Genomic DNA, 15217 nt, shown 5'->3' with positions numbered 1-15217 from the left:
CAGTGTGTAACAATGTTCCGCTGCTTTTATGGTAAAACTCCATAAACATTGCCTCGTTCCTCCTGGGGCATCCAGTGATCATTGCATGAAGACTCCTTTTTTCCTTTTCTTTTTGTTTTATTGCAGAAGAAAAGTTTCAGGTTGTGTTATTTTTACACTTTGGAGGAAATGGCTGGTATGATGTACTAGGTTCATTTATCTTGTATTTTAAGTGCTCTCCATTTTACATGACTCTTTCAGTATCCAATAATAGATAAAGGCAAGAGAGGCTCTGGAGGTTTTGCTTAAATGTTACCTTACTCTAAACTGTCCAATATCAATTTACTACATTATGAAACAAATATGTAAATGAGAAAATGGTGAAATCATTTGGTGCTCACCCCACTATTATGAAATATGTCTTTATTCTCATAGTAAGGGGGATTTATTGGAAAAAGTTTTGATTTCAGAATGTCTAGTATCATTGGGAACATTTTAAAATCACAGCGATGCAGATGTACATTTGAATTGTATGTGAAAACCTACTTTGGGGATAAACTCCATTCTGATTCAGATTCACAGCAGATGTTATGACTTGATACAGTGGGAAAAGACCAGCTCATACTTATAAAATTAAAGATGGCTCCGTTCTTATTAAATGTCTCAGGAAGTCATGGCCGTGTGACAGTAGCTGTGTTCCCGTTAATGTTTTTGTATGCAAATGTAAAGTATTAGAAAAGCTGAACGGAAACTGCAAAATTTGCTTTTCTTAAAATTGACTCCGTCAGATTTGAGATATGTTGTCCTTGGCGTCCTCTTTGGCAGTAAGATGCAATTGCAGGCAAGCCTGTTGTTTCAGAGCTCTCTATCTTTTCTTGTTCTGGGGTAATATGCGTGTTGACATTTTTTGCTCTTTTAAAACACATTCACCTCTGTACTTCAAGTCCGTCCCCTATATGTTACCCTCTTAAATCCCTCCACTGGGATTTTCTCACATTGCCATGATACAGAGCTGGGTTTAAAATCTGGAAAGTAACCCTTTTATTGCTCAAAAAAGTGATTGCTCTCACTTGAGGCGGTTTTTGCCTTTATGGAAAAAGAGACTAAATGAGATATGAAAACACCTTTACCAAATAAGTACTGACGTAGCAAACATTTAACTCACATGACTGATTCTGAACATGGGCTGTTTCCTGTCAGTGTTTTCCTGGATATTCCCATAACCTATCTTTGACTCCTGACAGCATTAAACAAACTCTCGTACATGGTTCGATGGTCAACGGGACTTGTTTTGTTTGCGGTTCATCAACCTCTACTTCTTCTACTCCGTTTACTGGAGGATTACAGTCATGTGTCTATAGAGCCGCCTACTGACCAAACCACAATGTGGCCTCTTCTATTAGCCACAAACTTGTTGATGTAAACGGCCCTTATTCACATTTTGTTTTATTGCAACACTTCAAAAGTTCACTTAAAATTCACTTGACCATTGAATGGAAACATAACAAGTGTGTATGCACAATACCAGAACCCCGAGACTAAAGCAGCTAAAAAGATATAAGCATCATTAATTTCATCATCAGCAAGATATAATTCATTGAACATTAGGTTCACGGTTTACCATCCATATTTTTAGTTAAATAAGCATTAATTACTTGATATATTATTCAAAATTTTTTAGCCAAAGAAATACTATACAGCGCCCATGAAGCCCATCATATACATAATGTCTCTCTAGTATCATCTTTTCATGCACTTTATTGCAGTCTTTTTGTTACATATACACAGACACGAGAGTTATAGTATATTTCCAGTTTGACATTAAGTAATTAAAAACAAATCCTATTTGATCTTGTGCTAGGTTGTGGGATTAAAACTAGTTCCTATTTCCACTTACAAAGCTTACTTGATTTGTGAGAAAAGGAACCCAGTGCCTTTCTTTGCTTTGTCGACGTGTAGCCAAAGCAAAGTCATCATGTAATTCATGTCTTATACTGACAGAAGTCTGTCTCTTTTGTTTTTTGTATTGAGATCTGTTTTTGTTTTTTTGTTTTTCAGAAGAGCAGCTTCACCAGGCAGAGGTCTGTTTAGTCTCCAGTGATCAGATATTTTGAAACCTCTGCGGTCATTTGTCACACAGCCCTCTGGCTCCGGCTCTTTTTTCCCAGAGTAAAAGTGAAGACCGCTTCTGTTGTTTGCCAGTGATTTAGCCGTTAGCAGGTGGCATCCTGAACACATTTGTACATAGTTTTATTGATCTTTTATGAGCCCGAAGCAGCTTCAGGGATGCCATTACGACATTGAAAAATAAAGTCAAAATGAGCTTTAGAGGTGCTGGTGGATACAGCCAGGCTAGCTGTTTTCAGTCTTGATGCTAAGCTAATCCTCTGCTGTCTCTAGCTTCTTACTTAGCAGGGAGATGCTTAAGCCATGTTTTCACCAAACACTTTTGGTATGATACCTTTAAAACCGTATGTTAATCTTATGGACATGTACTTAAACACACTGTTCCATTTCCACTGCAGACATTAGAATAAATGCACTCCTCTAATGTAGCCGGTCGTTATGGTTGTTGATGCTCAGATCTGTGTCACCCATGTAAGTAGCCTTGTTTTTACATTTTCTCTTGCATTTATTTATTGGATGTGTGATTGAAGCCATGTACAAGGATGCCCCCTGACTGCCCCCCACAGCTGATTTTCCTCTTCATGATAATGCAGAGTAACGTCTGCACCAATCTTGGACTGCAGTGTTTCTAGCTCCACCTCTTTAGTATCTGATCAGTATACAACAAAAGACCGCTAGCGACCATTCACCCAAACTGAACTGAACTGAATTGGACTGTTTGATGGAAATGAGGCTCTTAAATGGTATCGATCTAAGTCGACAAGAAAGAGAGTAGGCTACAGTATTTTCCAAAATGTCAAACTACACCCTTTAAAGTACTTTTCTCCTCCGTTATAAAAGAGAAAAAATTGTTCCGATGACCCTTCAAATGAAAAAAAAAAACATGAAGAAGAAAGCTGTAAATATTAGATGTTATCCCAATGCCTAAGTCACTAATACACTTGTACTGTGGGTGGCATAAAACTGAAGTGAACTATAGAGAATTCTTGGCATGTGTGATATTCAGCTGTACATGCAGATTCACATGACATGGCAATGCCCCCTTGTGAAGAAATGCATCATCAGTATCATTCCAGCCTCTAGTTCCTGTGGATTTGAACTGTCAGGGGATTTACCTGATGACCTCCCAAACTATTAATCATCACCAGTCAGTACACCCACTGACATATTGGATTTTTTTCTGACCTGACCAGTAAATGACCCTGCTCCTCTGTACAGTCACAGCATATTTCTCTGTAGGTGAATGATGACTTTAGTGTAAGAAATCTTACAGAATAGTGAAGGTCAGGGAAGTAATGTGATAACGTTCTAATGCTTATCACATCCCACCCAGAAACAGAACCAAATCTTTCTTTTTATCTTGAGCTGAGCACAGTAAAGGCCTGGATTATATGGTCACAATCTACTATCCCAATATAGTTAATTTCATGTCTGGATAACGATATACTGTCACCATATAGCATCAGTTTAAATGATGTAATTGTGTATCCAGTATCTTGATGTTGATTTCATCACGATGTGATTCCATTTCGATGAAACCAACTTAATAATTGAAATTGAATCTTTTTTATTTTATCTTTCGTTTGCACAATTTAGAAGACCTCACCTAAAAGAGAGGGGGAAATGATATTTGTATAAAAAAAATAATAAGGCGTCTTTTATGCATTCAAACTGCATCTTGCCATTGTCTCATCAGCAGAGTATTAGAACATGAAAGTGCAAGCTCTTCTTGTCTCCTGCTGTTTGGATAATGAATAGCTGGTTAAATACATTCATGGACGTGTGTGATTATTTTCAACCCCGAACAAGATGCTTCCATTTTTTAATAATTGTTTAAATTATGCTTTTCATCATATCTTACCTATATTCAGGCAGTACAATACACCTGTTTGTGACGACATGTTTCACACATAGAAATCGAGGATGTATGCAAGGAGATGTTGTTTCCATGGTAACTTTATAATTTAATGCACGCACACACACACACACACACAGTCCTAACTGTACTGAAAAATGTCCTCTGGCCAACATTGCTCATTAGCCCCTCACCTCTCTCCCTGCTGGTAGTCACACACATAAATCACACACTAACGCAGGCTCGGCCTGGTTCACTTTTTATTTTTTCACTCTGCATTTTCCATCTCAAACTTAAGCTCAGTGCCTCTCAGTTATTGATGTTTTCTCCATGCCCGGTTTTCCCCCTTGGTGTACTCCTCGTCCTCTGTAAACTCCTATTTTTAACATTATAGCATATCATTGTATTATTATATCATTCTCTTTTTAACCCCGCTCTCCTCCACCTGCAGGGCGTAGGTCTGTCAGTTCATGGACGGTTTCGAGTTGCCACGGAGAAGACGCTGTTTGCCATGCCAGAGACTGCCATTGGTAAGACTGTCCAGCTGCACCAGCTCCTGTCTACCCACAAGGGAGGGGTGGGGGTCACTGGTTGGCCCACATCAGTGTGAGTGGGTATCTAGACCATTAATTATGTAGGAGCAGGGATTTCAGTTGCTGACCCAGCTGGATCTAATTCATGTGCGTTCACAGATATGTCTGTCTGTATGGGAGGCTATAAAAGCGGAGTTGTATTCAGCACAGCATATGATAGATGACCTCATCCTGATAAAAATGGATGAATTCTGAGGGCAGGATCTCTTATTTCCCAAACTATGTGTTTACTCTATTACCCCTTCTCTGCGCCCTAAATGAAAGACAGTAAGGAGGATTGGAGAGATCAAACTAACTCACAACACGCTCTGTCAGTTGTACATAAACCGTGACACTAAACATAAATCACAACGACAATGATCAGTTTTGATTATTACCACATATTAATTACTATGTTCATCTCAAGTTAGTGTGTGTGCATGCTAACATTTCCTAATCAGCACTAAGCATTAAATGAGACATATTATGCTTATTTTCAGGTTCATACTTGTATTTTACATTTGCCTAGGTACGGATTAAACAAGCGAGATACGTTGTATTATGGTGAAATTCCAGCGTAAAATCATCCCAGGGTCTTTTGGGAGAAAAATACACTAATCGAATAAGACACAATTGTTTTGTGTAACAATAGCAGCATGCCAAAAATACAGCGATGTACAGGACTACATCCGGTCGGATTTTGCAGTATGCAAGCCAGCAAGCTTTTCTGGCTATTCCGACCCACAATCCCTTGCGTGGCTTATATGAGCAAGAGGGTCAAAGTTCAAGGCGCAATGTTATGAAGAAGTAGTAGTGGTATATCCCAGTAGTGGTCATACAGTATATACTTTTATAAGGGCAGCTGCAGGACATACGAAAAGTGAAAAGAAAAAGTATGTGATTTGGAACTCCGTGTTAGTTCTCAGGCCGTGGAGATCAGACAGGGGTGGTGCATTCTAATCAGCCTGCATGTGACATAGGAAGAGGAGCCAAATCTGAAGGGCTTGTTGAACCCCATGTTTTCTGAACAGCCCACAGAAAACTGACTGGTTGTTTCGCAGTTTGTAAGTTGGTTGGACTTTACAAAGATAATAATTTAACTACAGTGTTTTCACTAATGTTTAAGTGTTTTAGAGTACTAAGCTTTAGTTTGCTCTACATATTTATTATTTAGTTGTAGGTTGTAGTTTGCAAAGTTTCCAATACTTTGTCCACTCCATTTACATACAAAACGTTTCACAGGCAATGTCAAAAAAAATACGGAAATATTTCCATAATTTGAACAACGCTTTTCTTCTACTTACATTCATTTTGCACTAAAGTCTTTAATACATGAGAAAATAATCTTTTCATTCGTCAAGTATTTAATTCACACAGGAGTATACAAAATATGTGTTACCATGTTGTCTTAGGGTTTTACTGGCAGAGTACTAAGCTTTGGTTTGCTCTTTCACTAAGTGACCCCTGTGGACAGATGGCTGTCTCTTGAGGCACTGAGGAGATTAGTAACAAATCTCTAACAACTAATGAATTACAGCTGGACAACTACGTGCTTGTCACTTAAATCCAGTTGGCTTATCACAGTTCTTTGTTGTGTTGTTTATGAACATAATTGTATTTGAATGATTTGCAGGAAACTATGAGACCAAAGCATTGTGGTGAGAAAGAGCCTGTGACCTGACCAGACAGCTAATGTTCTCAGTCTTCCTCAGTCAGTGTATTCCCTCCATAAATTAATGAATATCGATGTGATCCTCAAGCATCTTTGAAGATTTTAGGCGTGACACAGTTTTTGCTTAGGCTTTATGATATTTGGGTAGGAAATTGTAGGAAATTCTTTGAGTATTTTGTGCAGAAGTTGCTATGTTTTATGTATCGGTTCATTTCCTGATAAACTGACTGTGTCCAGTCACTCCCACACACTCTCATGCCATCCTCTATTTGACCCACAAGCACTCGCTCACACACACACACACACACACACACACACACACACACACACACACACACACACACACACACACACACACACACACACACACACACACACATACACACAAACACACAAACACATCAAGCTTATTCCTGAACCCTCTGGACCCGGACTCCATAATAAATCTGATGCTTTAGTCTGTGTGGTGGTGTGCAGTGGAATCTGATTCAGATGTCTGGAGCAGCACAAGGGAGAAGATTATGTTGTCAACAAAAACCTCAGCTGTTTCTTTCTGCTACACTCATTTCCTTTCTGCTAAGTGTGCGTGTGTGTGAGTTTTTCATAAAGGCGAGGCCACAATGAGGAGTAGGAGGAAATTGGACGGCAATTCAATTGCACAAGCAGAGGATTGGCTGTATGAGGAGATTGATACACTTTGCAGGGTGTGTCTTGTATCTCGTTTTCCTCTAATCCATGCACATACACCCTTGTTTCGTCCAGTACTTTCTGGTGAAATAGCACATCAAATATGTTTTGTGTAGTCTCATTATTCTCCTGGTGTCTTTTAAACTCTTCAGTCACAGTGACTAGAAGGCAGGAAATCTTTGCTAATCCTCCTCAGAGCTGCTGTGGTCACACATTGTCACTATTGTTTTTACTAAAGGCCCTTCTGCTGCACCATTATCAGCACGCCCCCTCTGCAATAAAGAACTCGGACTTCACTCTGCACCATTCCCATTAGGAAACAACATTTTCACAGAGATCACACCTGCTTCATGACCCTGCATGCTTATTTTAGGCCTGATCCTGGGTTGAAACCTCTCAAGAGCCTCCTATGTGCTGGGTGTTCTGCATCTACAGTCACATTGTGGAATCAGGAGTTTTCAAACTAAAGTAGCCAATATTGCTGTTTCTGGAAAAGTCCTGAAATATTTTTAAATGAAGTTAAGACACATTTCTGAGTCTTATTGTTCATATTGGTACAATGGGTTTGACCTAATCATGTAAATAGCAGCATTCCTGAGCAGAGGTCTAATCAGTGAAGTGGACAAAGTGCATTTACCTGTGTTGGTGCGCAAGATTAGGCCTTTAAAGATAGTGTTTCACCTTCACCAGCCGCAACCGTCTATATACCTGTCGCCTGTGGACAGATTTTGTCATTGGATAACATCACAACCGTGTAAGATACAGTCAGTGTCAGTTTTCTTTCTGTTTCTGTCCTCTAAAATGTCTGACACTGGCTATAGTGCCTTGTATCGGAGCAAATTTTGTCACCTGAGAGGTGTTTTTACTTTCCTCTCCTGAAAGAGGAGATGTCTGTGCTTTTTTTTTGGACATTTGAGATTCAAACTTATCCCGGGCAGCTTTATTTGGTACATAACGTAACTAATCCATAATACAATCTCTGTCCAATACGTGAAACACTATTCGACGGGGAACGACTTGGACACAACACAGGCAAAGAAACGTGAAACCTCATGCTCAGTCAGTACAGAGAGAAAACACACTCCCATCTTAGCTGTCAGCCACTGGCAGTTACAAACTAACAAACAACAGAAACAAAGAAAAGATGCTAACTACACTTAGCATTCTGATACGTCAGCTAGTTGACCATTTAAAGCTGGGTCGAACATGTAGGCCTAGTAGTTACCGAGAGTCTCGAGCTACCTAGTATGTGATAATTTATCACTGAGCTCAGTGTGGACTTGAATTAGTAACAAGGTGGATAAAACACAATGTCATGGGCCTGATTACAGAGGATGTATTCTGTGTAAAGTTTGAAGCATGCAGGTGTGCCCTAATTACTCTGAGTAGCAAAGTCATCACAACAACATCCTCTGCATTTACATAATAAACGTTGCAGAGGTGTGAAAAGGGCATATCTTCAGACTAGAACGCTATTAGGATGCAGAGAATTTAACTTCATGTACCACTTCAGTTTGGCGTGTTGAGGGTGGGGAGCCAAATGGGGGTTTTCAACTTGCTGCTGCTTTAGCTCCTCCTACTGGTTGGGTGGGGTGCAGGCACAGTTGGGGGTAGAACTGTGTATGCAAACACAAATAAATACTGCATATATCAAATATACCCAAAATGTTGTTCTGATTCTGAAAAAATCCCCAGTACACACCGGACCAGTCTACCTGGCCTACTGTGACCCACAATGCAAAGTGCTCGAAAAGTCGCAAATACCAGTCATTGTTGAAATGAGCCACCTTTTTCAGAATTTTAAGTAGAGCTCCTTAACATTATTAAACATTATTTACATGTTCTCCCACATCTCACAAATCCTCTCATAATGGACGAGTGGAAAAGCTCTGATCTGCTGTCCCTCTCTAGATTTCAACACGTGATCAGGGCTTCCCTTGCCCTTTAGGAGACCCTGGCTATGATTTATTAATGCCCCCTCCCTCTACTCCCCCACCAGTACCAACAGCACTTTACAATTCAGCTCCCACCCCGTGGGAGTCTCGTGCTGGGCCCACAAGTCATCGATCATTAAGTAAGAAGTATTAAAGTTACTTCATCATATGTGTTTTTTAAATGCAGGATAACAACTTCATACCTTCATAACTGCACACATTTCTGTCACACAAACACACTCATACACTCATGTGTTAACGTTAACCCCTTCTGCGGCGAGATTAACAGATTTAACCCGGCCCTTCTCGCATTCACAACAGCCATAATCTGACGCATTTATGATATTACATTTTCAGCCATGAATCAGGTCAGCTCATCTAATCCCCCCACCCCCTGCCTCATGTCACCATACAAAAGCGGTCAGAAAACCAACTGTGACAATGAAATCTCGTTTTCTGTCAGAAACATGGAAATCAAATGGAAATATTACTGAGAATATAGAATAAATACTGCACAGATCAAGGCATATTTTTAATAATCGTAATTGCTCTTAAGCTGCATGTAGTGTGCCAGCAATGGCAGTTGTTTTGTTAATGGCTGTACTTCATCATAATGGATTTAAATCACCTCTGGGGGAGGTGGAAAGATATTTTAGGGTGGAGGCGCACTCAGCAAAACAATGCTTTTAGACTTTCTCTGAAAACCTTCAAGACGTTTGATGACATGACCTTGGTCTGTGGCAAACTTGTGTTTTATAATAATAAAAAAAAATATTTATCAATATTGTAAAAATGAGTTCCCCACCAGGCTGTTTTATGTCATCAGATGTTGTGATGCTGTGTACTTCATTATGTTCATACGTCATTAAATAACCGATGATAAATATTCTTTACATGCTTTGTCACTTGTTATCTGTTGTCTGTCCCATTCTCATGAACGCAATACCCCTGGAACGTCTTTGTGAGAATCTCTTCAGATTTGACTCAAACAAAGTTGGACTGAAGGATGAACTGATTAGAATTTGGAGGTCAAAGCTCAAGGTCACTAATCTCTAAAACACATTTTTGGCCATAACGCCAAAATTCCTAATTATGACAACATTTCACACAAATGTCTAACACGATAAATGATGAAATGATGATATCTTAAATCTAAACGTCAAAGGTCAACTTCACTGTGACATCATAATGTTTCAGTCCATTATTCAACGTTATAACTCAGGAACAGAAAGGGGGACTTTTAGTCAGATACTGAATTGGTTACACTAATCTTCATTCTGCTACTGTCATGGCTTTAACTTTGTGTTCGATCCTGTTCCTCTGGTTCCTCCCATGGTCTTTGCTGATATTGAGCTTCAGAACGTTCTGTCATGGAGCTCTCGATCGTCTCCTGTACTGCTCTGTAAGAATAGTCGTGTTCCTCACTTAATATTATTCACTGGAATCATACTGTAAATGCCAATATAGTGATCACTTTCATTTCACCAAACTACATTTCACTGCACGTATTGTTTGTTTAAGTCTGGACAGACATTGATGTAATCTTCAACTTGACTGGTTGTTGTGTCCATGTTTTAAAAATGACTATTGGATGACAAACTCTTAATATCAGCATCTTTTGGCTATAGTCACATGATTCTTTAATGTTATACTGGTGAACAGTGATGTGGTCATCCTGAAGTGCACGTGTAAAGCTGTACAGGAATGTGCCTAGTTAACTCTTTTATTTCGACAGGGCTTTTCCCTGACGTGGGAGGTGGTTATTTTCTGCCGAGGCTCCAGGGGAAGCTGGGACTGTTTCTGGCCTTGACGGGCTTCCGTCTCAAGGGACGTGACGTGCAGAGAGCTGGAGTTGCCACTCACTTTGTAGAGTCTAAGAAGGTACGCCAACTCAAACATAACAATAAAATAGAATAGACAAACAACAAGGATTTTTCGAATTTACTACTTTCAGTTCATTACATTATCGATTTGACAGCCCATGCACTGTGTGTGTGATAGTGGTGCTGCAGGGAACAGTGGAGCACAGTAGCGTGGTAAAGCTGGACACTGAGTCACTGGTCCAGATAAGAGGCCGGTTCTGTTTGTCTTGCTGTTAGCGTGAGGTCAGAACAGTGGGCGGCAGAGTTTGTTTAAAACTGTGACCTTGATTTTCAGGACAGTGTGCAGTGGGGTGGATTAGGTTTGTTTGTACAATTTTCACAGTAGTTTGACCCGAACCAGGCTTGAAAAATATATTATATATATATATGTATATATACATATATATATATATATATGTATATATATATATATATACACATCACTGTCACATTTCTATGTCATTTTCTCATTGAATGAAACCAACTTTAAATTGAAAACTATTTTGGAATATTGAAAGTGCCCTTGCACCAATCATGTGCTGCCTGATTGGTAAAACGTTGTGCCCTGGAAATCCAGACGCACCCCTTGCAAATTTCAATTCATTCTGCAGCTGCCTCCGGACACGAACCGTTGGAGCTCATTAATAAGTACTATCTGTTATGGGTGGGCATAACAAATAGTGACAGTGCTGCGCCGTCAAAGTCAGCTAGATACGTCACCTTGTTATTTGCAATTGGAGTATTATCCAATTGCCATCCATCTTGAAACTCTTGTTCCTGGAGCCGATCCCAGCTGACATCGGGCATGAGGCAGGGTACACCCTGGACAGGACGCCAGTCACAGGAAACATAGAGACAAACAGAGACACACAACCATTCACACCTACGGGCGATTTAGAGTCATCAATGAACCGACCAACTGCATGTCTTTAGACTGTGGGAGGAAGTAGGACAACCCAGAGAACACCCACGCTGACACAGGGAGAACTTGGATTTGAACCATTGACCCTCTTGCTGTGAGGCGACCGTGCTAACCACCCTTATCCAATTGCGTGCAGTGATATTTTGAAATTCATGTGTTGATGCCACCCCTTGAGTTGTCTTTTGCTCGTTGCCAGATCCTACGTCTGGATAGATGTGGGTCTGGATTCCCAGGCTAAAAAAGCTGCACACAAATCCACAAACACACACATTTGGTGATCCAAGGAAGCCAGTCCTTCAGAAATGTATTGAGGAAAAGATGTGCCTGCATCCAAAAATGGGATTGTTTATAAAATGGTAGACTGAATCTATTCTTGGCATGTAGAAACCAGTCGACTGCACATAAACAAGCACATTTCCAAGCCTTTTTTCCGTGGCTAATTTTAACATGAAGCCATCCACTTCCATAGATCCCAGAGCTGGAGAAGGAGCTGGTGGACTTGAAGTCTCCCTCTGCTGAAGATGTCTCCAGAGTGCTAGATTCCTACCAGAGCCAGGTCAGAATCCTTACACCCACTGATGTTGAAATATCCAGAACTGCAAAGAGTTGCCCGTCACACATCTGCTCTCATGTGTGTCTGTGTTGATAATTGTTCTCTTTCCACAGAGTAGTCTGGACTCTGAGAAGCCGTTTGTGTTGGACAAGCACATGTCTGAAATTGACAGGTAGTATTTCTCTGTTTCCAAATATAAACACATTCTGACTGGTGTGCCAGGAAAACTAGCTATATAAATGCAATGTGATATCATATATTTCATTGTTGTTGACAAATACCATAAAAAGACCAAAACCAGTAATATGCTTGTCCGTCTCCAAACCAGTGCCACCTCCCTACACTTGTGTGGCCATTCTTTTCTACTGAGGATGGACAGCTGGGCAGGATAGTTTTAGCAGATGTTACTCTAACAGGAGTACAGTAGGAAGTGGATTTTGTTTTAGCAGTGCATTTGGTCTTCATTGATGTTTTAATAGTTTTTGGACAATAAAAGAGTTCTGTGGCACATACGAAGAAGATATATCAGGCAGAAAATATGTATTATATTAGAATAATCCATACATTATTGATATTGGTCTACAGTATTTGTGGGTTTTGTTGACATATAAACTTTTATTAATTATTATTTTATTTTTTAATTTAATAATTTATTGGAAAAAGGGACAATGTACATTCAAGATTCAGGGTTTCTTTATTTGTCATTTTTTGTGCACGTGTAAACTAAAACCTGGTAAAACAAATGGCAGATAAGAACATAATGGTGGAGCAGGAGCTTGCTGATGAAAAGCAATTAGACAACATTTGAATTAACATTCGAACAAATGTTAACGTATCTCAGTTAGCTTAGAGGCTAGTTTTCATCGGCAGTTCCTTGCCTAATCCATAGCCTAATGTTGATGGGAACAAAATAAGCGGACAGAAACCAAATAGCAGGTGTAAAAATACAGTGTTGGTACAGTCTTATACAAATGTAAAGTTTTTTAAGTTTAGGTTTTAATATTACCAACCTTCTCGTTTAAAACTGAAGCCAACAGACCCTTTTTTGAGGAAACTAGATTAGACTTAGACTTAGACTTAGACAAACTTTATTGTCATTCACACACATTTTCATGTATACAAACGAAATTCCGTTGCAAGGCTCCAGAAACCACCAAAAAATATACAATATAAAAGGTAAATATAAAATATAAAAGGAGGCAAGATATATACATATCTACAACAAATAAAATATAAAATAAAATAAAATATAATATAACATCTAAGTTGACAGCTGTTTGAGTGAGTATTAGCAGCAGAATATTAAGTATAAATAATAAATAAACAGTGAACGGTGAATATAAACAGAGAGTAACAGAATGGAATGAGGTAGTGCATAGTGTCCAGTAAAGTGACGCAGTGTCCAGTAAAGTGACAAGTGAGTGTGTGTGTGAGGGGGGGGGGGGTTATTTGGAGTTTAAAAGCCTTATTGCGTGGGGGATGAAGCTGTTGTGGAGTCTGGATGTTCTGCTCTTGAAGCTGCTGAACCTCTTACCAGAGGGCAGCAGGGAGAACAGAACATGATGGGGGTGAGAGGGGTCCTCGATGATGGACTCTGCCCTGGTCAGGCAGCGTCTGCGTGCAGTCTCCTGGATGGCAGGAAGAGCTGTACAGATGATACCCTCCGCTGTTCTCACCACTCTATCTACACGTTTCCAGTCTGAGGCGTTGCAGGCCCCAGACCAGAGAGAGATGCAGCTGGTTAAAATGCTCTCTATTGTCCCTTTGTAGAAGGTGGTGAGAATGGGAGGGGGAAGGAATGCTCTTCTCATCCGACGCAGAAAGTGCAGACGCTGCTGTGCTCTCTTCACGAGAGCAGAGGTGTGAAGGGACCAGGTCAAAGTGTCGGTAATCTGCACCCCCAGGAATCTGGTGCTACTGACCCGCTCCACTGCGGCGTTATTGATGAGGAGGGGGGTGTGACTGGGCTGTTTTTTCCTGAAGTCAACGACGATCTCTTTTGTTTTGTTGACATTCAGGATCAAATTGTTCATGTCACACCAGTCCACCAGATGTTTCACCTCCTCTCTGTAGGCCAGTTCGTCGTTGTCCCTGATGAGGCCCACCACTGTCGTGTCGTCCGCATACTTAATGATGTGGTTCGTGCTGAACCTGGCACGGCAGTCATGGGTCATCAGGGTGAAGAGCAGTGGGCTCAGGACACAGCCCTGGGGGGAGCCTGTGCTGAGGGAGATGATGCTGGAGGTGTTTCTGCCGACCCGCACAGACTGGGGCCTGTCTGTGAGGAAATCTAGCAGCCAGTTGCAAAGGGGGGTGTTGAGTCCAAGGGGGGCCAGTTTGCTCACCAGATGCTGGGGGATTGCAGTTGAAATGAGTGATCTTCTGAAAACATGAGTCCATGTTGGTCCCTCTCTCCCCTCAGGCTGTTCAGCTCCAGCAGTGTGGAGGGCATCGTGCAGAATCTGAAGGCAGATGGCTCAGAGTTCGCTAACAAACAAGCTCAGGTATGATCCCGACCTGCTGCTTTATCACAGTCACTGAAATAATTAGTTTAACCTCCAGATGAGGGCAGCAACACTGGTTTCTGCCATCACCTGTCCTGAACACATGTGCACTCACTGTATGTTGTGTTTATTAGGGGTGACCCCAAATAGTCGACTATTCAACGATTCGATCCGAGGAGCCTGCTTGGACTGGCAATCTCACAGTCAAATTGTCGCAAAATGTGGTTATTAAAAAATGGATTATTCCATTCTGGCTCTGGGGGTGCTGAATGAATGATGAATGATTTTACATATAGATGATTGGTTTCTCCCAATAAACCATGATAAATAGCCCATTTGGTTATAAATATAAGCTTATTAATAAATAGTGTTGCTAAAAATGTGAAATGTGCTTTTAATCTATCTCCTTGCGGGAATACCCCCCTCCCCATCGTAGACTAAGTTGTTTTATCCAGGATCCAGCACCGTCAGAGTGCATCTTGGCTGGGCTTTAAATCTATCTGGGCACCAGAAATGCAACAGTCTGCTACTGATTAATCATCAGTATCAT

General features: G+C 40.6%; 1 protein-coding gene across 1 annotated transcript in view; it reads left to right on the top strand.

The window, feature by feature from the left end:
• The window catches only part of hibch (3-hydroxyisobutyryl-CoA hydrolase), a 30394-nt gene that overhangs the window by 10275 nt on the left and 4902 nt on the right, over positions 1 to 15217 (top strand). Inside the window, exons 7-11 of the mRNA XM_083921744.1 lie at positions 4413 to 4491; positions 10562 to 10707; positions 12080 to 12166; positions 12277 to 12335; positions 14586 to 14667. Coding sequence (XP_083777870.1) covers positions 4413 to 4491; positions 10562 to 10707; positions 12080 to 12166; positions 12277 to 12335; positions 14586 to 14667 — 453 coding nt within the window. The remainder of the gene's footprint in view (positions 1 to 4412; positions 4492 to 10561; positions 10708 to 12079; positions 12167 to 12276; positions 12336 to 14585; positions 14668 to 15217) is intronic.

Source organism: Echiichthys vipera, assembly GCF_963691815.1.
Source record: "Echiichthys vipera genome assembly, chromosome: 10".
NCBI lineage: Eukaryota > Metazoa > Chordata > Actinopteri > Perciformes > Trachinidae > Echiichthys > Echiichthys vipera.
This window is presented reverse-complemented; position numbering and strand designations above follow the sequence as displayed.